Source organism: Lytechinus pictus, chromosome 12 (genome assembly GCF_037042905.1).
Source record: "Lytechinus pictus isolate F3 Inbred chromosome 12, Lp3.0, whole genome shotgun sequence".
NCBI lineage: Eukaryota > Metazoa > Echinodermata > Echinoidea > Temnopleuroida > Toxopneustidae > Lytechinus > Lytechinus pictus.
The window spans coordinates 6,163,832-6,191,721 of NC_087256.1; the positions used below are offsets into that span (position 1 = coordinate 6,163,832).

Sequence of the window (27,890 nt, forward strand, 5' to 3'; positions counted from 1 at the left end):
CCTTCACTCGAGTTATGGGTCTGAATGTGCAGCCTACTCATGCCTTGTGTACTGAAGGCTCTCTCGCTCAAGTTGTGTATGTGCTAGTCTTTGCGTGGAGGCACACTTGTTGATCAAAGTTCCAATCAGGGTCTGTGCCTGCAGACTAATCATGGATTCTGTACAGGCCTGTAAAAAGCAACACCACAAGTAACTAAATATATAGTAGTGAGAATATACAATTTATTTGCATAATGTCGTTAGTACACTTTTTACATACATAGTTTCGTATTCATCGATGATTAGATATATCAACAGTCAAATCAAATTTGTAGAAAGGGGACCGAACTCACGGCCCTGGGAACGAAAGAGTTGTTTCAGAATCATCATAATATATTCAAATCATAAGCAGTGAAGGTCTACTGCAAGATGATCAAACAAAATGATAAAATAAAAGCAAATATGCGCTTCTGTGACGTCATGAATAGACTCGTTGTTTCATACACAATTAAAACATAATTTCTGTTTGCGTAGTACATGTTTATTATTTCATATACCTTTTGACGTGGTAAATACCTATTCTCTTACAGATAAAAGATAATTTTCACTCTGAATTTTGTCGAACTACTTACCGAGTTCTTCATTGATTGCTACTGTACCTTTGCGAGTGAATATCTATTTACCTCAAATGTGTTCTTTATCATGCAAGTGAGTATCACTATCTTCCGTTGTATTTTCACTCTATGTTGGAATCATGTAAATCTGATATCATGGCTTGTCCCATCACATCGGTTAATTGCATCCAGGGCCTGTTGCAGAAAGAGTTGCAATCAATCGCAACTCTAAAAATCATGCGCAACTTGATTTTCAACCAATCAACAGCGCGCATTTGGGACTTGCGATTGATTTTTGGCTTGCGTTTTAACGCAACTCTTTCTGCAACGGGCCCCTGGTCGGGTAATCGCGTCACCCAACCATTCAAGATAAGGGCCCCCGAAACGTCGGGTCCAGTTTACCCGACCATTTGGCTTACAATTTTTACAGAACATCGGGTAAATTGGACTCGAACATTCATAATTTTGAATGATAATTTTTCACATAGCGTCGAGTAAATTTTACCGGATTTAGATTAGATTAGATTAGATTTTATTTCCGTTCAACAATTTTTTCAAAATATAATCAAAGTAACAATACATATTCAATATAATCGATAATACAGACAAATCAATGAAATTTCGTAACAAATGTTGAATATAAATTAAACAAAACTACAATTTGTTGCAGTAATATTATCAATGAAAAGAAACAAGAAATGAACGGAGGGACTTGCCAAGAAAAGCAAAAGCTTGTAGAGAAGGCAAGCCCCTAAACTTAGTTTCAATACTAATTATAAATTTTCGGGAATTTTGGGGGGTTCTTGATTGGGCGTGATTGCCCGACCGGACGCGATAACCCGATATGTGATGGCACAAGCCTTATATCATTTTGGACCAGATGGATTGTTCAGTTTAAAAGTTTACAAATTACACGGTTTTTAAAATGAAAGACTCTTATCATCACACAAAATATAATGATGCTTTACTTTTTAACATCACCTTTTAATTGTTATTGAACATGTTCAGTTGCGTAGACTGTTCCAGATGATTCATATTTGTCGCAAAAATATAATTCTATCTAGTTATTACATGAATATAACATAACATTCTTTACAAATCACACACACAGATATTTTCGTATATAGATTGTCCATTTCATTACGTGGAAAGATACGTAAAAAGATAGATACACTGATATCGACATGATAGAATATATAATACGAGCACACTGTTACCATGGTTACACACACATATCTGATTATCATGATTATATATTTTCACAAGGTTGTATAAAAAATGATTGTCACAAATAACCCTCTTGGGTCAGTTTGGCAAAGAAGCTCTGGCATCTATACCTCCATATCCTCCCCAAATCTATTATACATTTTACAATAAGAGGATGGTTAATAGTGAATCTCCGAACTGGTGGTTAAAATTGAATCGCACATAAAATGAAGTAAGTGACTTGGTATCAAAAAAGAAGAAAAAAAGATAAATGATAACAGTTTATAAGGTTCTCACTTTACCATAGGCTTATGATTTTTAAAAAATTTTCACAAAAATACAGAAAAGGGATGAACTGACTATTGCAAACGAGACCTCAGTGCTACTAATTGGTTGATAATTATGCTCTTGAAGATTGCTCTTATATTTCTTCAAGATTTGAATCGGATCACGTATGTACGGGCATGTATTATAAAATCTTAGGATAATATTTAAGATTATGTAAAAAGCTACTGATATCATCGTATATATTGGATAAAATATCAAGGAGTTCAGCATTCGCGGTATTAGTTAAAATTTTAAAAAGTCTAATGGTAGATAAGGGCATATCCTTTCCATGTTTACCCGGGAATACTCTCTCACCGCATCTATAAGCCAATCAGAATGATCACAATAGGATGATATTTCTTCTTAACGATTGGCCTATCTATTTTCATTTAAATCTGGTATGACCAAAATTAATGTCCCGAAATTATTCAAGAAATAATTCTAACATGTCCAAGAAAACATGACGAAAAAAAAATATAGAAGACATATTCCTTTTAATATTAGTGTTGAATAAAAAGGTGAGAAATATTACTGAACTGCCAAGACTACGTTATTATCATAATCGCAACCTATTTTAAAAAATATTTCAATCTATTTATATTACTATGTGGAAGATTTTATAGAAGGCACGTATGTTTTATTGATGATTATAGAAATGATTTGATTATCGTGTTATTATATCACTATACTTTAAGGGGTCTGTGGACTCATGTAATGGCAAACCTGCATTCACATGTTGCTCTAAATTAAGCTTCTTTGACAAAAACTGTTTGGAGTTTCTACAAGGAAACACCCCTGGCTTCTCTAAGTTCTTTGGTTTTTAACAACATCGCAGAATTCTATAAAGAAACACATATATATATATATCTAAACTCATAATATCACAAAAGTTATAATATCAATAATTAGAATTTAAAAAATATTAACGACAATTGAGCACAAGATGAACAGGGGCAGATCTTTCTGAGGATATGTGGCGAAGAGAGGGGATTAATGATCGATGGAGAATAGCTACCCCAGAGGACAATTCCTCCGGATACGATTCCAAGCCCCACATGGACACTCTCCTACGCACACTCTCCTGGATTAAAACTTCCCGGAAGTCAAGTCTCCGAAGAGAATCACCTTATCCAAACAGCAACTCCTTTAAAGACAGTTTGCCAATCTCCAGGGGACTTGTCCTTCAAGAAGGGTAGTCCAAGAACCCTTCAAAATGAATAAATTTCTTAGACAGATAATATAGAAAAATATACGTCTGGAGAAATATTCTTTCTCCGCTTTGGCTATGATATCCAATGAAGAATGGTACATCTCGTTTCCTTGACTTTCTCCCGACCGGAAGTGTTTGACTGAGCTACCGCTGTTCACAGTAGATTACTTCAACGTTACACACCAGTGTTCAAATTGTGGTGTTGGTTCATTATCCACATCTTGGTTGTTTTCCAACATTATTTTGGTGTTATGTTCAAACTTCAGAGTGTAATTTGAACACCACTCGATAGTGCTTTCCTGGTGTTTCATTCTCAATGCCCATTTGTACCCTCTGCAGAACACCAGGTAATGCCACATTTGCACCGGTGGAACCGACTCTAGACCGATCAAAGCTTTTACGCTATGTCCAATGACGTACCTTCGGTCGGTTTGGAGTCTGTACTGTCGTCGGTGTGACAGTAGCATGCGAGTGTCATACACTACCCATGTCAGCAGTCAATCAAGTCTTTTCCTTCAGGCAACACACTTCTACTCATTTTTATGGACCTTCATTTCTCTAGTTGAAAGGCCTCACTGTGAAGACCAGAGGAAACATATCTTACATTGGTGCGGCCTTTCCCTCACTGTGTTCGGAACACACTTCTATTCATTTTTGTGGACCTTCATGTGTCTGGTTAGATTGCCACTCTGTGAGAACCTAAGGAGACATATCTTACACTGGTACGGCTTTTCCCCGCTGTGGATTCGAAGGTGTTTCGTCAGGGTTGAACTGTCGGCGAAGGCTTTCCTGCAATAAGCACATCGGTAGGGGCGCTCTCCAGAATGTGTTCGCATGTGTGTAGTAACTGATGAACTCTGAAGGAGAAAAATATAAATCCATTTTATTGTTTAAAATCCACTTTAAGCTTTCTACAATGTGTTGAAAATATACAGATATGTATTATCGTTTGTATCACACTTGTAATGAAAAGATCATAACAGATTCCCTTGTCATTTGCTTGCCTTCTTTCATGTCTTTTAAAGATATCTGTTGAGGTTGAAATTCCCAAGTATTATCTTCAAAGCACCGCGTAATGTGATGTCCCTCCATGCAAATTTGAAAATCAAGCTTTCATCCACTCCCGGCAAATACTCGAAATTCATACTTAGTATCTGACTATCCTTCCCGGATAAGTAAAAAGGTGACAACTAACTTTGTTCCCCCTTTTCAGTGCTTTGCGCCATAGTGAAACATTCCGACAAGTCTCGACGAAGAACGGCTATAATTTCCGAACTTTAGAACACATGAACCAAGGATATGTCCACACTACCCATGGTTAAAGTGTTTCGGTAACAGCTCTGTAAGTTTATATCCCCCCGATCCGTTAGTCTTGTCAGCATGTAAAGAATTCTCTCAAAAGAGGGTTACATTATGGTATCTTACCTGAGAGAATTGTCGATTGCATATGAGGCATCTGAATGGTTTTTCACCCGAATGTGTCCTCATGTGGGCCGTCAAGTTCGCTGTTTGGGAAAATGACTTCTGGCATGTCGGGCAATGATAGGGTTTCTCTCCCGAATGTGTTCTCATATGCGTCTTCAATGTGCTTGGTCGTGCGTAGGACTTGCCGCAGATGTTGCACTGGTTGCTACCTAGAAACGACAATGGTTTAAGATACGTTGTAGGCTATGTCTTGTTTATCGGCGACACGACACTTGCTCCGGCGACAATTGCTGCGGGCATAATTTCGTCTAAGATATAGAGTTAGGATTGGTGTTGCCATGGGGTTTTATATTAGGTTTATGGTTTGGTTTAGTGTTAAATCCAGGGTTGAATTTGGTCATTCCATTAGTGTGTGTAATTTACAGTGGAGACATTGCCGCCGAAGCAAGTGTCATGTAACCTGTACTGATGTGATAAACTTTCGAGGGAGGGGAAAACCTGATAATCTTTAAAATACCGTATTGCGTACAATGCAAAAAGATGACATAATGCAGTGATGTAATATGCAATCATTGTAATGGGTATCATTGAGCCGTTACTATCTAAGTTGTCGACTCACTACGCGCATGTGCTCTACTTATTGGAAATCTCATAAGGAACTTTCAGAAACACCATGAGAGGCAAAGGTGACGGTAGATAGGACATAAATTTAGTTGCACATGCTCAATCCTGAGGAATTTTTGGATTGAACATGCGCAGATGATCTTAATCTACTGTCCTCTATGCCTTCCATCATACTTTTTAGAGCTCCCTTGTCTCACTGAAATAATTTTTGCAATTATGATTTCAAATAAAGCACCACAGGGTACTTACTTTTCTTGTGTTCGCTCTTATTTTTGTTTGATCTCACTTGAACCATCCTCCCGCAGAAGTACAGAGGTGGTGGCGGCGGTGGAGGAGGGACGCTTGGCTGTGACGCATGATGGTTACTGCGCCAAGCAGGTGGAGTGGGCGTGTACGGCAGGGAGAAACGCCCCTCATCGGCCGAAGAGCGCAGCTTGGTGGCGTAGTCGTCGTAGATAGCCCCGCCCACCGACGTAGGAGAGGAGGCTGAGGACACGAATGGCGAGGCTTGGTGCGGATTGGGGTGGGCGGAGTGATGGGAGGGGTGGTGACCGGGGCTGTGGGCGGACTGAGAACGGGCGGCAGCTGCTGAGGAAGAGTTGAGGAAGTTTGGCTGGTGGTGTGGGAGGACATCGGAACATGGAAGGATCCCGGATGTACCATTCTGCAATAAGAGAGAGTAAAAACAAAATAATATATCTATAAATTACACAAATTTGATCCAGATACCAAATTGATATCAATATCTCGAGTGCGTGGATATAGGTCTTCACGTAAAATATTATCGATAACCAGAAGGGATAACGGGCAAAACAAATAGAGAATTTAAATTTTTTTAACATTTGCTGCAATATGAATCATGTTCCACGCGCATCACTTAAATTCCGACCGAGGTGGAATACGTCATCATCCACCCCCGAAGACAAAATCCGGAGAGTGAAATGCTGGGGAGGAAAATGATTTATTTTTTAAATGGGGTCATGATAATTTTGTGACACTTACCAGTGTTGGAGATTTTTGCCATGAGCCTCCGTAACTTTGTTGATCAGAGCTCTGCACACCATAGCCTTCCCTCAGTAAATCTGTTTTGAAAGGAAAAGCGAAATATTTGAGAAATGATGATGGTACTAATGACGATGATTCACATTGGGGATACACATTAATATTTATTTTGTATGGCTCTGTTATAAAACACTTGCAGATCATTGGTCGAATTACTATTTAATTTCTTGATGAAAAGTAGCAGTTTTCAGCGAATGTTTAAAGCATGGATGGCTGAAAAGTTCAGGATGTAATCTTTGTTGGTAGCTTACTGGTATACGAGCACTAGATAATCTAAACAATCCCTTTTCGAAATCTCACCCAAAAAAAAGCCGTTGGAAAAAAGTTATAATGGCCACTTCTAATACTGTTTTACATGTTTACCAACGCTTTACACATGATTTAAATGAAATGAGAAAAATTAGATTTTTGTGCAGAAAATGTCAACACCAATATATTGGCTCAGTTGGTAGAGCATCCGTCTCACAACCGAAGGTCGGGCCGCGTCAGTCCAAAAGACATAAAAAGATGAGAGTAATGAGTTGCTGCGACAACATTTAAGGGATAGAGTATCGTCGATCAGGCTCTGCACATTGGCTGGAAAAGGAATTTTCTATATCAGATTGATGTATTTGTGGATCGTATTTCGAAAAATTATGGATTTTCATTTTCTTCATTTTCATTTCATTGAAACAATTCAAGACCCTTAAACACAAACTTGAATGATTCATTATATAGTTAATTTGTACAACTAATCGCACATAATGATTCAATCTTAATTTAACTGTATATGATCAAGCGTTATGGTTTGTGAGATAGGTCCCAGAAAATTGAGAATCCGTTGTCGATATCATGGAGGTGCCGTGGTCGATTGGTCTAAGGCCTGATTGTACATGGAAAGTCCGGGGTTCGATACCCGGCCGCGGGACCTATGCACATGAGCAAGGCATTTAATCGACAATGCTCTTTTTCTGCATTAAAAAAAAGGAAATGCTATACGCATTCTTGGTAACTATAGGTGTGCACATGTTTTTAAAAAAGGGTTGTCGATTGAGTCACGTGATCTATGTCTCAATGGATCAATTAACATGTGGGTAGGTGCTATCAATGCTATATTCAAATTGACAAAGTATGACCAATGGGGGTCGATCCAGCTAATGAATAACAAATTTAAATTTACTGACAAAATAACATCTGTGATAAAATCCTTACTCATACTAAAAACTTAAAAAATATATATCGATACAAATAAAGATATGATTTTATGATGATTGATAATGACAACAGATAAATGTATAAGAGAAAAATAATTTTTCAGAATTTATTTCTATTTTACATGGTCTTCTCAAGGTAACTTTGAGAATAAAATATTGGTCGTAAAACGGCTGAGCCAAATACAAGTTTGAATATGTATATATTATACGCATCCTTGGAGGGCGGTTGTTAAATTATTTTGCTTTTCTGTGAATATCGCATTCGTCAATTACCGACGGTTTCATAATAGAAAACGGCCGATAGCGCATCGTAATTATCCGGACAATTAACAATTCAAAGATATATCTAGGCAATATAATTGAGCGCATAAAATGATGACACGGGGGTTAAAATTTGTTTGTTTATTCAGTATTTTTAATCCCTTCTATTGATGATGGCAAGCGGGAAAATGGCCCAAGAGCTACTGAACTGAAGAAGCAGCAGCAGTTGCGGTTGATCTCAAATAACAATAAAAACAATGAAAGTAAATACTGATGACTATTCAAATTTCCGACATTGCCATGAGTATCGAAGAAGTTTTTCCCCAACCTGTTAAACGTGGGTTTGAAATATTTATTGTTTTAGAATCTCTCATACTCTGTTGGTGAAGAAAACAAATTCGAATTATATAAAATCGTCACAGTTATGTAAGGACAAATCCGTTATCAGATGTAGTTGGGTAACTATTTTCCAGCTTGATATCAACGATTTCTTGCTTACTTCCTTACTTCCTTACCCATTTCTTACTTTTTTTGCTCGGATTCGAAAATGCATCTACATGACCCCTCGCTATCCGAGTAAAAATAAATCATCTTAGGGAAAGTGCGTTATCATGAAACCTACAACCCAAGCTCATTGTGATCTCTCGTTTTTTCTTCTCTTACTGTAAAGATTAAATTTTACAATATTAGCCGTATATTGAAACAACAGCACCCCCCAAAAAATGAGAGAGAAAGAGAGAGAAGATATAGAAATACAAGGAAAGAAAAAAACAAGAGGAAAAGCAGTGAAACGGAAGAAGACAAAAAAATATATAAAAAAAGTAATAAAAAATTGAAAGAAATACAAATGAAAGAAAAGAAGAGAAAAAAGATAAATGAAAGGGTAGAAGCAAAATAGCAAACAAAAAACAGAAAATAAACAGAAGAAAAAGAAAAAGGAAATAGAAAAAGAAAATTGTAAAATAAAAAAATTACTTTTAGAAAAAATATACTATCTATTTACCAGAACGATTAAATCAAAATGTTGATTGATTGGTTGCATTTATTCTTTTTCATTCCAAAATTCATCAAAAATGTATATTCAATGTAAGGAAAAGCAAAAAATATAATATACAGAAATTAAAAACGGAACCCAGTGGAAAGCAAAGCTTGTTAGTATGGGTTCCCTGCAATAAATAGTTGATTAAAGTATATATTTCTTCAATGAAATTCAAATCGTAAATTAAAAATGTTTAACATTGAAAAAGAATAATGGGGTCAAGCTTTTTATGCCTTCTAACTATGTGACCATTAAACAAAATTATATTACATCATACCCCAGGTCTATAAAACAAACCTGAGTTTAAAAGAATGCTAACAGGTAATCACTGTTTATCAGGTGCAAAAATAGTCAATTTTAACTGCTTACTAAACTAAAGAAACAAAGAAGACGAAGACTGAAGACGACGCACAGTGGGCCAGAATGAGTTGAAAGTGCGCCAAAATTATTTTCCGTGTTATATTTTTACTTTAACACGTAGATTAAGGGTAATTTTGGGCGTAGAATCGACTGAACATAATTTAAAGCCCATATGACGTCACTTTGATACCATATTTTGATTGACTGCTTAAAACCTATATGTGAAAAGAAAAATTACGCCAAACTTTGTGTTATGTGTTACTTTAAGATTGATCAGAGTAAATGTTGGTTTATGCTTCTCACATGCCTAACAAGTGTGTACGAGATCCTGAAAATAATTTTATGGTATCAAAATGATCATTAGATTAAAAAAGTACTTTAAAATCTGAAAAATATTAACCGTGCTTTATCAAGCTATGTAGACTTGTTAAAACGCAGAGTATATAACACAACGAATGTTTTACTATGATGAGGGTTTTTGGCTGAAATTATTCTACAAATAACTTTTATCTCTGGAAGAGGGCTGGGTAGCCCTTATATGCGTTATCAACCTTCATTTTGTTTACATTATGCCCGGAATTTCATGGAATGGAAGGGGAATCGTCCCCGCCGTGCAAAATTGCAAAAATGAACGGCAATGTACACCCCACACGGTGCGCTGCGATGACTGCACGGTATAAAAATGACCGTTTTTTAACAGGTTTTTGGGGTGATGTCTCAAGTAAAATCGGCTCTAACATAAAAACAGGCAAAAACGGGCAGCTAGATTTGGTATCGACTTAAAGCTTAGACACCGGGTAAAATGATGATGATAGAATTTAAACGGAAATCAAAACGTTTCTCATGTTAATGCAAAAAACATGAATTATCAGCACATTTCGATTACAAATGAGCTCCTTATTCATTTCTCCCCGTATTTATAACCAAATTCTGGTACCGCTCCGACACCTCCATACCAACGCTAAACCAAGGTTCATCACCGCAATGGATCGCTACTTTAACGCCCAGCACCGTTCCAGCAATCCCGTGTCCGCTCGGAAAACGCTTACAACCGCACCACCAAAGTTTGCGAACCGTTTAATCACCGGCCGGGCAACGCTGGCGAAGTAGCGGTTGTCCAGCGTTCAATATTTCTGCGTTTGCCTAGCGGACCCAAGCGTTCACGAACTTTCGTCTAGCAGTGACTGGGCGTTGTTAGAGCGGTAGTCAACTTTGCTGGAGCGGAAAATTGCCCGCTCCTCACCGCTCGCAATATTTTGAGCAGCTCAAAACTTTCGGAGCGGTAGGAGGGACCATCAGCGGTGGCCGAGCGTATTCGGCGTTGCCTTAACGGATGCCAACTTTGGTTAAACGGTGGTGAACGGTAGCGAGCGGTGATGATTTTTTCTCTCCGCTCCCCGACCGCTCCAACAACGCTCGGGCGGTGTGACCAGGCCTTAAGATTTCACGATGGAACACATTAAATTTAACCTATTAAAGAAAAGATACCTGAATAAACTTGAAATATATACCTGAATATGGAAGAACAGTTGTGTGGTGGCTCTGGTTATCAACGGGTTGAGGTGATTGGTGGTGATGATGGTGATGGTGGATGTTGGATACCCCACTAAGAGGATAATCACTAAGTGGTTTCCTTGGCAACACGACAGGTGAATGAATCGTGGTCATGTGTCCCATCTGAGTTCCTCTCGTAAAATCACTATCAGGATACAGCTGAAGATTTCTAGTAAAATATAAAAACGAACGAAGAAGAGAAAATTTTAAACTCAGAACATTTTATTTTCATTTATTTTATGAAAAGTTTCCTGATACAAAACAAAAATGTAGATAACCAGACAAATAGACAGATAACTAATTAACTAAATGAGTAATTAAATAAATAAAGCAATTGATTAACAGATAGCTAACTAATAAATGCATCCATCGATGCTTTTTATTAATTTTTTAACCATTTGTATATTATTTTTCAATTCATTGATTTTGTTCATTCATTTATTTAGTCATTATTCGTGTCAGTTATTCGTAAATTTATTTATATTTTCATTCTTTCTACATTGCATAATATATTTTTTTCGATTGAGCTTGCAAAAATATATAATGCTTTTTTGTGAAGCAACTGTCTATTTCTGTGTCATTTTTACTCCATTTTATAGCATGCATTAGAATTACACGTTCATCATAATTCCGTATGTATGTCCTTCAAGAGGTTTGTTATTATATTTGTATCGTATGTTCTTTATTTATATTACAAAACAAAATAGATGAAATATCGAACGATAAATTAATGTAATTTAAAATCTGAAATGTTGTTAAGCTTTCGTGATTGTATATAAGAACGTCTTATTAACTTATACATGCTAATGAAAAAAAAATTATGAATAGATCTTGTGATGAAATGCAATTTATTACAGAAGGGCAATATAATCACCTTCAATAGAAATGAAAGGTTTGTTTGACCTTTTATCAGATAAAAGTAACAGGTAGAAAGAATTAATCCAGAAAATAGGAACATGAATGTCATTGATGAATGAACTGCAATTACAAAGTTAAAGGACAGTGGCGTAATGAGGAAATAATTTTTAAAGGGGGTCAGACATCGCATATGAGCAAGCTGCGAGTGAGCAAAGAGAGTGATAAATTTCTGACCTTTTTTGACACAAAAATAAAATTTTGTGATAGATAGTGACATGATATTTAGAAGGTAGTATCATTTTTCACCTTTTCCCTTTCTTATCCATTCCTCCTTTTTTTCTTTGTCGTGAAATTTTTTGGGGGGTCAGTGATATAAGGAAAATGGAAATTCACATTTATACAATGTTGGATTATTTCAAGCAGAAAATCCGATTAGACATACTAAATTAAAAATATAAAAAACAAAATCACGAATTAATTTGGAAATAAGTTACAAAGAATTGGGGGGGGGAGAAAAATGTTTGAAATACATTGTATATATATGTATGACTTTTCTAATTTCATCATAATATGGAACTTAACAAATCTTAGAGAAACAGTTAAGAAAAACTTTAAGCCTCTTTAAGAAATGATTTCGTGTGTTACTTGCATTTAAGGTCACTAAGGTGAATGGATGTTAATAAATATTATAGCATCGGCAAAATAAAAATATTGTCATATTAGCGTCTTAGGGATTTCAAATTTTCATATTTATATCATTCCTTGTTAAACTTCACAAAAATGCTTCTCAGAATTCAGAGTTTCCGATGAAGCTATATTAGTCAAGTAAATAATTTAAGTACTTAACAAAAATCGAGGAGTGGCAATGAAAGCATTTACAAGAGGTTGAGAATACAAACGACGCACGAAAATGTATTTATGCATTTATACAGTCGAGTGTAACTTTAAAAGTTTGACTTCCAAGGCGCCAAATCTCCTCTGTAGAGTGCTCAATACGCATAAGGTTTAGAATGGTTTGAAAAGATTTGTGAAAAGACTCGACCAGTGATACAATTTTGGGGTCTTGAGGAAGATTATTCCACAAAGTGATGATGATATATCTGCGTGTTCCGAATTCATTTTGAAAGATGAAGATTGAACTTTATTCTTTCATCAACTTGATTCCATTTTTATTTTATCTTGAGAAGTGATGACATTGAATTCTAACTGAATTTGTAATCGGTATTATTTCATCTCTTTCAATAAATAGGGCAGAAAAGTCTGGCATTCCTGGAATGTTTCAATTGGCCGAAGAAATTGATTGATTAATCTAAGTTTCATGCGGGGAAAAAATGAGAGGAAATAGCGCCGTGTAATGTCGAAAAGGATTTCTATAATAACATAATTACTCCCCAATGACATTTCATAAAAAGAAAGGCTTTATTTCAATTCATAAACTCAAGCAAGACGTGCTAAACACAGAACGAAATTTTTATTCAGACATCGAAAATGATCTATGATGTTTGGCATATTTGTCTTTGAATAGAGACAAAAATTCCAATTTCGATCTTATCCCTGGCGCAGCTGCCTTTGTTGCTGGTATTTTCACGCTAATAAGGGGTCCGGTGATAGCATTTTTCCCCTTGTTAATCTATCTACTTTTAGAAAATTGAAAAGATTTTTATAAAGTTCCAATCCTGTCCTTTGCCGGCACAAGGACTTTTGGTGAGAGATTTCTCTTATATTGTCTATCCTTAACAAACACACAAACTATGAAGAAAAGACTTGACATGTTTACCAAGAGTTCGCTTCATTTTTTCGGCGACAAACCAAACATAAAAACAGCCCCAGGCTACAACATTACACACACACACCCGACAGTATGTTTGAAGACAAAGAGAAAGAGAGTGAGAACACTGATTCTAATCATCATTCATTGGAGCAGAGAAAATATTAATTCTTACGAACAAATCCCTGCCCTTTGTGCAAAAAACAAATTATTTTGTAGAAGAGAAATAGAGAATAGAGGCGGGTGAATGGTGGCAAAGACAGACTGAAAAGAGAAGCGTTAGCGAGACGAAGAAACAGAATCGACATTTAAGTTAATTGTATACAGTATATGTCGAGTATTCAATAGGCGAGGTTCAGGAAGGATAAATTATCCCGGATTGGAGCGGGAGAGGAGAAAGGCATGAAATAGAGGGGGTGAGATTTGGGGAAAGGGGGGCATTGATGAGGAATTGGGGGTGCAATGGTGCCCGAGGCGTGAAGCCCCGGTAAGGAGCTATAGTCCTGGTCTTAATCCTTAAACAATGCCCCAACCAGACCCCACGACTCCAAACCCTTCTTTGTAGCCACACCGAAAAGAAGATGGGGTGTACCGGAGCTCAAGGGACTGGTTTTAAACCCTAGTGTCTTGATTGTCTTCTTCAAGAAGATAATCAGAGACAATGGCGGGTTTCTGTTGTTACTTTCTAAGCGCTCTGACGAGACTCGGTTAATAAGAATGAAGCTTTCCCCTCCCCGTTCGATTTACCGTCCTTACTTTAAATTTATTTTGCTTTCCGTAACTTTCCCCAAATTAAGCCAACTTAGTCAGCGCCCGCTCTACCTGATATGTATCCTCAGCTAACTGCACCGACCTACTCCTCTCTAATCCTGTATTAAACATGAAATATTTTCTTACTCCAGATCTCAGATATCTGCCTAATCTAAACTCTACCTAAACATTTAAAACTTCAAATGAAATCTGGGGCGTGAGCATTGATCGGCAAGAACCCATGAAACTGAAAAAACAAATCCTGACTTTGAAACCCTTCGAGTGAACTCTCTGGCTTCGTGTAATCTACGCCAAAATGTTGGTGGAATTTAGACTATAAGAGAAAATAAATAAATCAGGGCTTCCTATTAGCCTCCTTCTAATAAAATCGGAAGTTTCATTAATGTGTTTTGCTGTTTTTGTTTTTGTACAGCTTCTAATGAGTTATCTGTTTAACTCCCTTAAGTGCCATTGAGAAGCAATTCGTGAAACCGTCCCGAAGAAGTGACTCTGTGACAGTTCGCACTTTATAAGATTACAGATTGAGGAGGAGAAACAAAAGTCTGACGGGAAAATCCTTTCAGTGACGAAATGATTGTATAGAAGAATCACGTCTGTAGCAATCCCATTTCGCACAATTTTTTTTTTTATTGAAAACTTGAAGAAAAAAAATATGTGCATTCTGCTTTTATAAATTAAAGAATTAACGAACGGGTTTTAAAAAAAAATGAAAATAATTCAGGGAAAAGAAATAGAATTACGTACCATTTTGGTCAAGAATTTGAGTTTCTGAAATCTTTGACACGTTTTTCTTTATGAAATATGACAACACATAAAACAACACGTAAAGTCGTCTAGAGTAAATAATATATATTTTGTTCACTTTCTCACGCCAACCACGCCCATACATCTTGCCTTTCTTTCTAGTTCTCCCTCTTCCTTTTACCACTTTTTTCTCTCTTATACCTTTCTTTCTTTTCTTATCCCACTTTTCTGTCAATTTCGTTACTGTCTCAACCATCTCTCTGTGGATCAGCTATCCATTCATCTCTCTATCCATGCTATCTATCTATCTATCTATCTATCTATCTATCTATCTATCTATCTATCTATCTATCTATCCATCTATCTATCTATCTATCTATCTATCTATCTATCTATCTATATATTTATCTATCTATCTATCTATCTATCTATCTATCTATCTATCTATCTATCTATCTATCTATCTATCTATCTATCTATCTAGTCTATCTATTTTTCTATCTATCTAATCTATCTATCTAATCTATCTATCTATCTATCTATCTATCTATCTATCTATCTATCTATCTATCTATCTATCTATCTATCTATCTATCTATCTATCTATCTATCTATCTATCTATCTATCTATCTATCTATCTATCTATATATCTATCTATATATCTATCTATCTATCTATCTATCTATCTATCTATCTATCTATCTATCTATCTATCTATCTATCTATCTATCTATCTATCTATCTATCTATCTATCTATCTATCTATCTATTTATTTGTCTAACTTACCAACTATATATTTAATTATCTCCGTCCTTTCTCTTTCTACTCGTCCAAATAAATATTTTAACGGTGTTTTTCTTTGGACACCAGTCATCCACGACGAAGACTCGCAATCAGCTTAATTTCAATTGTAAGAAATAGATTCTAAACATCTCTTGTTCTGTTTTGATCCATGACAACCAGAAATACATGAAACGTTTTGTTAAGAAGATGTAGCATGTAGGAGGATAATGTTATATAACCATTTCTTCATGGACATCGGAGAAAGGAATGAGCCAGTGAGGTCGCGTTAGGGGGCGCGCAAGTCCAGGTTAGAGAAAAAAAATCATCGTAGGAAATCAGAAGAGATGATTGTTTCATATATTTTTTTTAATTCAGCTTTCAACTGCAATACACCAGCTCATAATGGCATGACACCCAATGATTGGATGAGTAAAAATTTGTTTTAGAAACTTATGACATTATTTTGAAATAACAAGTTTATGAAAACTGGGCGTAATCAGGAACGGTTACGACGACTAATATGTTTTTATATATATATATTTTTTAGTCTTGGTCAATGAAAATAAAAATGTTCGAACTGGGTATATGAGATGGGGAGGGGATAACAATAATTGGCTGAGCAGCATGAAAAATTAGGTAAAATGCACACAATTCCCACCCATTCCATACCCATCGTCCAGGCCACAGACGTCGCTGCTAATGGGCGTTTCAATGACAACAGTAACGGTAAGTTTTGTTTGAAATTAAAATAAATCTTCAATATAATCTTCGAAAACAATACAAGACTATGTAATACATTAACAAGATATAATAACACAAAGTATTTTAGAGTTTTCCCGACCTTTTCAACGAAATTCTATCTGATGTTGTTTGAAGGTTTGCATGGTGGTATGTACAATCGCTGATGTGGTTTACGGTACACCATGTGAAGTGTTATAGAAACAGTGGATAGAAGAAGAGAAGAAATGGATAGGCGAGAAAGTGGAGATTTGAGAGTAGAGTAGAGAAATTCTATTTGTATTCAAGCAAAGTTTAACTTCATAATAAATTTAACTAATCACATTCTGGGAAGAAAACAATTCTGGTTTTAAGACAGATGATTATCTCAATATAGACATAAGCTTGTTAAAATATCTTAAAATTTAATTTCCAGCCTGTAAAAGAACAAAAATATTCCCAGTGAAAAGACAGAATATGAAGACGTAGATATGCTCCTTTTGCTGTAACAAAGTGGGCAATAATTCCTCGTCAAAGTAATATCTACGCCTAAATGGATCATGCTAAGTGGAATGTTACACTATATGCAACAGGATAAAATACTTACGACGCGCGGGCGATGCTACGGCAGGAAGGGATCCAATGAAGTTTAAGTTTTGAAGAAAAAAAACAGGGAAAGGGAATGGAAAGGGGGAAATGAAAAGAAAATGAAGTGTGTGGAAATGGAAAGAGTGGCTTGAGAGATCTTGTGTTGCGTTTTAAGAAGAAACAAGTTCAAACTGACTTTCATGTCACCTTGCGCCCCCATTACCTTATTCAAATTTATATTTGTATTTATTCATTAAAAAAAAATAAACCAAGTAATCAAAATGAAAATCATTTTTTTTATTTATCTGTGACCCGCTATTTCTTCAATTTTGCCATGATCTGAGTTATCTTCAACAAGTTTCAAATCATTATATTTGGGCGCGATGATGTTGGTTTGTATTATCTTAATTTTAGTCTTAAAGCCTGTCATTAGCTTTGGTAAGGGTCATTAATGTGATATTAGAGTATCATCGAACATTTCAATACTACAAAAAGCGTAGGAATCATTGAATGCATTTCTCCAATTTAAATATGATTTTTTCCGGCAGTTATGATTCAAATTCAAATGTAGCGCCCTCACTAGGTAATGCTTTTATTTTTATTTAAAATGACAATTTGAGCAATTACTTTACATATTTAGTAATTGGAAAGTAGAAAGCTGATTGTAAAAATGATATCCTGAATTATTTCTCTCTACCCTTTATTTTGCTTGAAGCTTGTTTTATGCTTTCCTAATTTGTTCGGTCATTTGTTGATATGTCCAAAGAGGGAATGGAGCAACCATTTAATATCTCTATTATCTCTTCCATCATGGCAATACGCAGAATTTTCTCCTGCAAGGGGGGTGTAAAAAAATCGGAAGCGAAGAGATCGAGCTTGCCACGGGGCGCTTTAACATAATATTCTTAAGTGAAATTGAAAAACATTGTGCACACTTCTTATGAGTTTTTGTGAAAATGTTCAGTGAAAATGTATTTAGAATAACTGTCCCCCCCTGCTGCGTACGGCCTTGTCTACTATGAGGCATTCAGATTGTTGGAAGGATATACATTAATAACATTGCTAAAATTGAGGATATAATTTTATAGGCAATTATTATACTTTGTTTTAATTTTGATACGATATTAAAACAAGCAATAACATTAAAAAAAATAAAGAAAATTGCACTGATCGAAAGTGTCACAGTTAAATTTCTGGTGCCAAGTGGTAGGTTCTCGTTTTACGGGCATCAATAAAATCTAAATATAAACCTATGCCAAATTGTCATTAATGTTTATATGTTTCATATTTCTAATCCTTCTTTACCCTAGCAGATGACTCATTTTCCCTTTTTTCAATATCTGTTTCATTGTGATATCGCTATGTCTATAATGCCATTGTCATTATCTTTGTCATTTCAATTTCATTATAAATTGTATGACTCAAGATAGTGACACTCGATTACGAGAAATTCGAACTTTTGTGTAAGCTGCGAGAACCCGAGATATGAATCAATACCGTTCGAGTGATTCCAAATTTCAGAGAATTTATGAATTCCATTTTCATTGCAATATACATTTAAAAAGAATTAAGGACTTATAAAGAAATAAAGAATGGAATACAAGTGCATTAAACACCATGAAGTTCTGTGAAAAGCACTAGTATTTGGCAAGCCAACCATACCTCATCGCAAAGAAATCAATGGTGTCCCAAAACCGCAGGGTTTTGACGGTCAAATCTGGACATAACGCTTGACCACTGGTCAGGCAGTAGGTCATAATTCCTTTTACATTTGTTCTTGTTATTGAACTTTTTATAATAGCACAATAATGCCGTATGCAATGAGTATTGTGGTCACAATTTTGTCTTCATTATTTTGTTCTGTACTACAGCATAGTAACACCATGCGCTGGACAACCTTAGCAAAGAGATTTGAGCATGCATTTTCTTGTGTTGGTGTAAAAGCTTTCACGTGCAGTTAGATTTTGCGATCATCTGTTCCCAAGAATTAATATTGCCCTTTTTCATTCATACTCTTGATAACCTGCCAAAATAACGCTTTATTCCAAAAAGCTTGTATTATTGTCTGATAAATATGAAAACTGTAAATTATATCTATATCTTGGGCACTCTGCAGAGTGGATTTTGCGCATTATAAATCACGTTTATTATTATTATTAATAGTGTCAATCAATATTGTCGAAAGGAATATAAATAAATATCTTTCAGCGACTGAAGACGACGACGATGATGATGATGCTGACCATGATACTGATGATCAGCAACATTTTTTAGTTCCTTATAATCTTGCTAAATTGTAAAATAATTTACTGTGGTTATTACCATGATGTCAGAATGACATTTTAAAGACAAAGGGAGGGGTGAAATACAAAATAATTTTCATAAAGAGCCACCCTCATTATTTTCGTGATTATGCTTTAATACTGTATACTAGAATATTTTATTTTACTTTTTATGATTATCTTGAATGTCACAGGAAAAACCTTTTTTGATATTTTGTTTCAAGTCTCAAGATAGATAGATATATAAGTGTGAGGAATTTCATGAAAAACAGCTTTTGCCACTACTTTCATTTGAATATATTGTGAAAAAGATGGGGATAAGGAATAATGGTAGACGTATCATCATGAAATTGAGTTCTCAGAGCTATCCTCTCTTTTGAAAATGTTTGTGAGGCCAAAAAATATCGTTGCCGATATTCAAGCCAGGGACCCCAGATAATAGTTAGAATAGCAAAATCTGTACATTTATCAGACATTAAAATGAAATGAAAACCGATATTAAGTAAGATTGCATTGCAGTGGAAAATATATAGTCAATTACTACTACAAAGTATAGAGTGATGCGAACGAGAAACTTTCAGGCTACTAAATTAACGTGTGAATCACTAAAAAATATTAACGTGATTTCATTCTCAAAAAATTATTATGGGCTGCATCATCACGATTACTGGTAGTTAGAAACGAATTATTGTTTTAATAATTATTTTAAATGAGGGGGAGGGGTGTTGCGCAGTTCCCCTTTCTATTTCCCTTTCTCCCTCATCCCTCCTCCCCTCACATCCCCTCCTCTTTCTTTTTGTTATTTCTTCACCCCCCTTCACCTTTTTTTTTCACCTTTCCCCCCTCTATCTCCCCTTCTCAAGTCTCAACCCTTCTCATTCATCATGTTCAAAACGAATACCACAGTAATTGTTCCTTGTCACGCCTATGTGTATTTTCTGGACATCTCTGTCCCATTTATCTCTATTAAAGAAACTATAAATATGCTTATTAATCACCTGTTGGATCTCTCACAAAGGACACTCTGTCTACTTCAACAAGTCTCTTATTATTCAATGTTGTCATTATTATTATATTTTGCACAATCAAACAATAGGTATAATCTTTGTTTACTCAATCTTCATCTATAATCTGGTAACAAATTATACTTATATTTTTTAGTTCTTCTGGGCGTGAATCTTTAGTCCTTTCTATCGGCGTCTCTATCTATCTCTCTATTTCACACCCACACACACCACACCCACCCCACGCACATATAGGCTTACTCTATTTTATATTCATTCACTCTCTCCTCTATTCGTCTTTCCTTTACGCCAATACACATTCCGTTACGTTTTCTGTCGATCGTTTATCATGTTTGTACTTCATCTCGTATAGACTTGTGTGTATTCTCCCCCTCCCTTTAAAAACCGAAATGTTTAAACATGTTAAGTAAACATCTAAGAAAAAAATGAATTAATAAATAAAGTCATAGGCCACCTCAGCAAATTAAGCTAATTTTTCATTGGATCCCTTTGAAAAATAATACATCCAGGGCAAAGTACTTCCGTCTCACTCCATCCCTTTCAAACTTACCCCCTCCCCTCCTCTCCGTCCTCTCGATTTCCTCCATCTCATTAACACCCTTACTACAAAACTAACAACCTTATAAATACTAATTGTCCAATGGCTTCTGTTTTTACACAGCTTCATCTACTTTGTAATGGGCTATCGTTTCAAACACACACTGCAAATAGAAACCCTATACATTTCAAGCAAACTGGACCAGCACATAATGCAGAGAGCAAATACAAATTCACCTTAAACCATGGGGTTGATTTCACGACCCCATTTCAATCTTCCCACCGGTGTCGAACCTGATCAGATGAAGCGATTTAGTTTGAAATTGCATGGCTTGAGATTAGAAATCTATCTTTTAAGTATTATGCTTTCCCATGCCCCATGCTTTAACTTAAAGGACAAGTCCACCCTAACAGTTGATTTGAATAAAAAGAGAAAAATCCAACAAGCATAACACTGGCAATTTCATCAAAATCGAATGAAAAAAGAAGAAAGTTAAGACATTTAAAGTTTCGCTTAATTTCACAAAACAGTTCCATGCACATCCAGGTTGGTATGCAAATGAGGAGACTGATGACATCATCCACTCACTATTTCTTTTGTATTTTATATGAAATATTTTATATAAATATGAAATATTATAATTTTCTCCGCACTGGCATGTGAAACAATGATTAATTCCTCCCTAAACATGTGGAATTAGCACTGTTTTATACTATATGGTTCAGTCGAGTTGGTCCTGATTGTCGAATCTGTAAAAAATGAAATAGTTTGATTCAAACAATAAGAAAACAAAAGAAATAGTGGGTGAAAGACATCATCGACTGTCTCATTTGCATGTCACTGTGTTGTGCATATCACTGTTTTGTGAAAAGTAAGCGAAACTGTAAAATGTCATAAATTTCTTATTTTACATCCGATTTTGACATAAATTTTCAGCGTTATGCTAGTTTGATTTTCCTTTATTTATTCAAATCAACATTTTCTGGGTGGACTTGACCTTTAAGTATATATACATGCATATGTTTTCCCATGCTTTAACTTTATCCAGATATTATTTAGAAAAAAGTAGACACACGAAATGAACGATAGACTTTCTCCTTGTTCAGTAACCGAATACAACTTAACGACGGTTTAAAGAATGATATGAAATAATCACAACTTGAGTGATACTAGTAAACCTTTCTGCCAAACTGATTGATAATGCTAATGCTATATATTTCAACCAATCTAGCAAAAAGTTTAAATATGTTCCCATTTAGAACAGAAATAATTTCCTGTGTCGCTTTACAGAGTGAAAAAACACAGTTTAACGACAAGAGAGTATCCAAGGTTTCTAAACTTCTTACAATTTTTTGTTTCAAATTTCATTTTAATTAATGAAATCCCATTGATCTTTCGAATGTTTAAAGTAAATTTCTTCTCTTTATTTTTTTCAGCCAATCAATGATTTAGAATGAAATTGAAGATAGTTTTATCGTTTTTATTTTTTCTTGTGATTCAACACTGTGATATCTTTTCCTCGAAAAAAAATTAGTTTAAATTCACATGATTGTAATCATAATCAATAAAAATCATCAATAAAATAGGGTCCTGTCGATAATTATGATTTGTATAAAAGATATCCAATTGTTCAATTAGCGTAATTGTAAGTCAATGGCAGCCGACTTGAACCAAAATTTACAATGAAGTGAAAGTATTAATTGCATATTTTTATGTTACAGCCTCCACGCAGGTCTAACTGAATCAAATACCACTTCAAATAATAGTACCAAGAGCAGTAATGGAGTAGTAGTAATTGCTTGTTATTACTGTTCTGTTATCATGGGAGTTGTCATTCATATCTGTATTTACTTCATTATCATTCTCGTAGCTGACATTATTATCTTCATCGTCGTCGTCATCATCATCATCATCATAATCCATCATCACCATCACAACCACCTCCACCACCATAGACACCATCATCACTATCATCACCATCACCACCATCATCTTCATCATCATCATCATCACCACCAACATCACCATCATCATCGCCAGCACCACTGCCATATTTTGGTATGAATATTTAAATTAAGTATAAATACCAATGCACCTTATCATCTTTTTATATGGTTGAATTGTTGCCATTCAACCATTCAATATTCAACTTTGCGAGATGGGGAGGCTCGATATAGATAATAGTTATGTTTATTATGGGATATAACAATAACAAATACTTGTAAATTCTTAATGAAATATTCACTTTTATTTCATGTATAGCAAACATGCATTTGAATTATTGTAAGTTGAATGATTTAATTGTAAGTTAGCAATGTAAATATCACTACAAGTGTCTTTTTGTAACTTAAATTGATTTTTAATACATAGAATTATGAGGTATTGTAATGATCTCCAAAGCATTTTTTGTTTTCATTTATGCCTATGAATAATAATTTTGTTTTTCATTTTTTAATATTGAACTCGTGATCTATTTGATCTCGGTTTTCTTTCGTTCTTTCTTTTTTGTCTTTCTTTCTGACTTTTTATACACAAAAAATATTTTCAGCTCTGTATGGAATTGCCATTTCAAAATGCAATTAAATTTAATGATTTTTTTATTATTTCAATGATGCATCATAGAAATAAGAATCAAAAGTTATCGGAAACATGAGTTGATTTCTATATGATCATACTTGGCTGAACTGATCTTAGTTAAGCTTATTTTGATCATGTTGATACTATCATTAAAACCAATTAAAAGATATCTGAATTTCAGAAAATATAACAATCATTGCACTTATCTCCATATGCACATAACCAAGATATCAAAGGCTTACAGTTACAATTAAAATCAAAATTCAAATAGTTGTATGCATCAAAAAGTATACTTCATGTTCAGTTTGAAATAAATCTGTATCTTCATTTTGATAAATATTTAAACTTTTTAATTACAGTTGAAATGGTACAATAGAATTCTGTCACAATTATAAGGAAATATCAAAGGACGCCCAAATATTTCAGTAGACCTATGTAGGCCTGGACCTATGTCCTTTATTTTGTTTTGTAATTATGTAATAGTTTTCAAAGTTCATCAATATTCTCTGGAAAAATTGATTTCAGCTTACTTCAGAACACAAATTGCAGAACTTGTACGCAGTTCAGAATGAGGGGATGCTGAAAATCGTCATGACTTTTATCAAACTAGAGTTTGAGAGAAGAAGGGACTTACTTCATAGGTTGTGGGCCGGTGTTGTAGGCGCTGAGGTGCACTGGGGTTGGGTTCCCCTCGTATCCCGGCAGAGATGTGTGAACTGGTAGCGAATGCGACGGGATCAACGTTCTCTCCCCATGTCCAGCGGGCGGGCTTCGTGGGCGATACGGTGACGGCTCCAGCGGGCTCGGGGTAGAATAATACAGTTTCTCCATTTTTATTTATTCAAAAAGCCACAAGTTTGAAGAAACCTGAGGTGCTTTGCTGATAAGGAATCCCCTTTTATCGAATTTTGAAGAGAGCGAAGAGAGTGTTGAAAGAAAAAGGGCAGGAGACCTAAAAAACTGACGAATTTCAGACAGAATCCATAACGAGAATCTTTACCCCAAAATGTGAAAAAATAAACGGCTTTTATCTATTCAAACGAATTATCTCAATGTACGATTGCTAAATGAATCATATCATTTTCAAAAGTTTCAGCCACTCTCCTTTGCTACAGTCAACTGTTCCGAATGAAAGTTTAAGGATCATTTGAAATCGGTGTCAAGACTGGAAAAAATCTATTTATTTTTCTCTTCAGAGATTTCAGCTGTCCTGTATTGTCCATCGGTAAAACTATCATCTCTTTCCGTTATTTTTTCGTGCCCTATCCTTTTGTAAAGTCATCTTTCGAAATCAGAGCCAGCCCCCAATCCGATATACCGTTAGATGTAATTCGGACCCCTGCAAAATGAGGGATTAGATGTTGTATTGTATACGGAACCCTCAGACCCGTAAATGAACAAGATAGTTATATTCTTTGAGAAGAAAGAATAACTAGAGGCTTATGGCTGGTGGCGTGTCCAACTTCCACCAGGCTATTTTAATCCCTGGATTGCGGAGCGCTTCTTTGAGAACAAGAAGTTTGCTTTTCATTCATTGGAGGAAAAGCTTATAGTTTTTCCTCACTATTATTTGATGAATCTGAACGCCCATTGAAAGCGGTTTGCAAAGAGGAGAAAGGGAGAGTGAGAGTAAAAAAAAAATACAAGGGATATATTAGGATCTGTTAGAAAGGGATGGAAAAGTTGAAATAATCTTCTTTTAGAATTTAGAAAGATGTTTTTGAGGAAAGTATAATTCATGTAATTGAAACGAGGTTGTTGATGAATTTTGCATGTATCGTGCGTATGGTGAATAACACGATGTTTTTTTTTTTATATTGTGTTTTTAATTCAGAATGTATTAGACAAAATAAATCATGTTGGCAAGCAATTCTGTCTTCAATTTACCCAATCTTTACATAAAAATACATTACACTAAAACATGAACATAGAATAGTATTCAAATTATGAAAAATCAATTATTGATCAAACGAGTGAGTATTTATAGTTTTGGGCTCTTTCAAATGGGAATTCAAGTAAAGTCCCTTTGGCAACCACGGCAACTGCTGCATTTATGAAGATCATGGGAAATAATAGATGATGATAATATAATATAAATAGTCAATTTAGGATCATGACATACATGAAGTTAACGAAAAGGAACATCTTTTTTCAAACAATTTTCAACCTTTACAACATTATCAGATATATATTTTTTTGTTCTAACTGCATGTGACTATGGCTTCAATGAATCCTTCTGTGAGGACTCATCTACCCCACCCTAATAGGATCCAACGAACCAATTACCAAGTGTAGTGAAAAGGAGACAATTATGCCTAATTATGCGGTGATTATGATTCAAAATCTCAGCAGGCAATGGATTAGGAGAATGTAAAAAGCGGGAATGGAGAATTTGCTCGAGTTCCGCCTCAACATATGCAATATGGCCAATGTCTCTATAAGACCCAGTTGTGTTTTTTTGTGAAGTCTGATATTCAATCGTTATCGCAATTATGTATGACACTTTTAATGCGGATCATGGTAAAAACAGATTTATTTTCATAAATCTGATAAATAAAAAAAGGTTTATCAGTATTCAATAAATTGGAATTTGAGCGTACCATTGTGACAGTATGCATGGGAGGAAACGTCTTCTAAGATAGTTGAAAGATGTTGAAGAGGATTGGTATATTGAGATGGAAAAGTATGCTGACGGTGATGGTGAGGATGATGCTGACGATGATGAGATGATGTTCTTTGTGATGATGGTGGTGATGATGGTGATGATGGTGATGATGGTGGTGATGATGATGATGGTGGTGATAATGATGATGAGACGATGTTCTTTGTGATGATTGTGATGAAGTTGATGACAATGGTTATGAAAATGCCGATTCTAGATTATGATGCCGTTGTTGATGCTGTGTTGTTTAAACGTAAAGATTACCGTAAAAGATGTGCTTCATGAAGGCGGTTCGATAGTCGGCACAAAAAAAGGGGGGGGGGGACAAACAAAATACACATTTGATTGGACCATTGATTGAAAGTGGAGTAAAAACGAAGTTTGTTGTCAGGGGATGTGCACTCTAAATTTAGTAAACTTCTACTCCGAATATATCTTTATTTTATGGGAATGAAGAAGACAAAAATTGAATGTGTTCTTTACGTTGATAATGATAACTAAAATAGATGGAAAATACTGTAGTGATCTTTATGATTATTAAGGGAGCATGTTCTGATTACATTGATAAAATAAATAACTGTAGACATCCTTCCATACATGCACCCAGCCTAGAGCCTAGTACCATGCACCATGACCACATTATTTCCGCACGGAGCACAGTCCCTTTCCCGAGACGCAGTAAACCATATAAAACCAACAATGGATCTGATATTACCATGTTATTGTGTGGCGATTACTGAAGTGTGAGATATTCTCTTCCAAATGTATATACGTTGCTTTCGTTCGGGTCAACCCCGCACCGATCCAGGGGTGTGATTTATCATCAATCAAAAAGCGCTTTGTTTTATGATTGCAAACGACTTCACAATGTTTACGAACTGGATGTGTTGGTGTGAAAGACCTGGGGGGCGTTTCATGAAAGGACTTGTCGGACGTTTTATCCGACAAGTCCCATTTTATCCGACAGTTACCATAGTAACAGTACCTCTCAGCCAATCAACATCAGAGAAAGATGTCAGATCTGACAACTTGTCGGACGAAAATGTTGATGAAACGCCCCCCCTGGACATCACATTGTTTTATCCGACCACGTGATGTGGCTGTGTGATCTAATGTAGATAGTAAACCATTGATAAAGGAGGTGGTTAGTTACTAACTACAGTAACACTAGCGAACCTGACTCCAGACTCTCAGAAACCTATTACGTTGTAGCCAATGATAGTTTATCGATCGGGTTTGTGATCGGTATCGTTGGTATGACTGTTGCATAATGCCAAAATGAAAATAAACTTACAAACGATACTGCTCACCAAACTTGACAAATCCTCTCAATAGCCATGAAGTTCCCATTGCCATTTGGGGGTATTTTGGGGGATTTTCAGGTAACCATTTTAGAAGTAGGTATATAGAAATGGATAGCATTTGAAATATATTTTGTCAAAGAACGCTTTTCCCATTCGCGCTTGGAACTCGAACCCTGGCCCTTATGAGCGTTATAATTGATTGAACAACAAGACTCTCTTGTCTTTCCTTCTTTCTTTTCTTTTCTATTTCCGTTTCTTTTTTTTTTGTCATTCTATATTTCTTTCTTTTTTTTCGTTGTTTCTTGCTTGTCTTTCTTTCTTTCTTTCTTCCTTCCTTTCTTTCTTTCTTTCTTTCTTTCTTTCTTCCGTTCGTTCGTTCGTTCGTTCTTTCTTTCTTTCCTTTTTATTTCCTTTTTC

At 35.4% G+C, this 27,890-nt stretch overlaps 1 protein-coding gene across 1 annotated transcript; it reads right to left on the reverse strand.

The window, feature by feature from the left end:
* Positions 1-202: 202 nt before the first annotated feature.
* Positions 203-24,999, reverse strand: LOC135156169 (protein glass-like). Its single transcript, XM_064107775.1, has 6 exons — positions 24,142-24,999; positions 10,812-11,023; positions 6,388-6,467; positions 5,635-6,049; positions 4,762-4,970; positions 203-4,193 (listed from the first exon to the last, which is right to left on the reverse strand). The coding sequence occupies exons 1-6, from the start codon at positions 24,336-24,338 to the stop codon at positions 3,981-3,983; spliced, it is 1,326 nt and encodes a 441-aa protein (XP_063963845.1). The 5' UTR covers positions 24,339-24,999; the 3' UTR covers positions 203-3,980.
* Between the last annotated feature and the right edge of the window lie 2,891 nt (positions 25,000-27,890).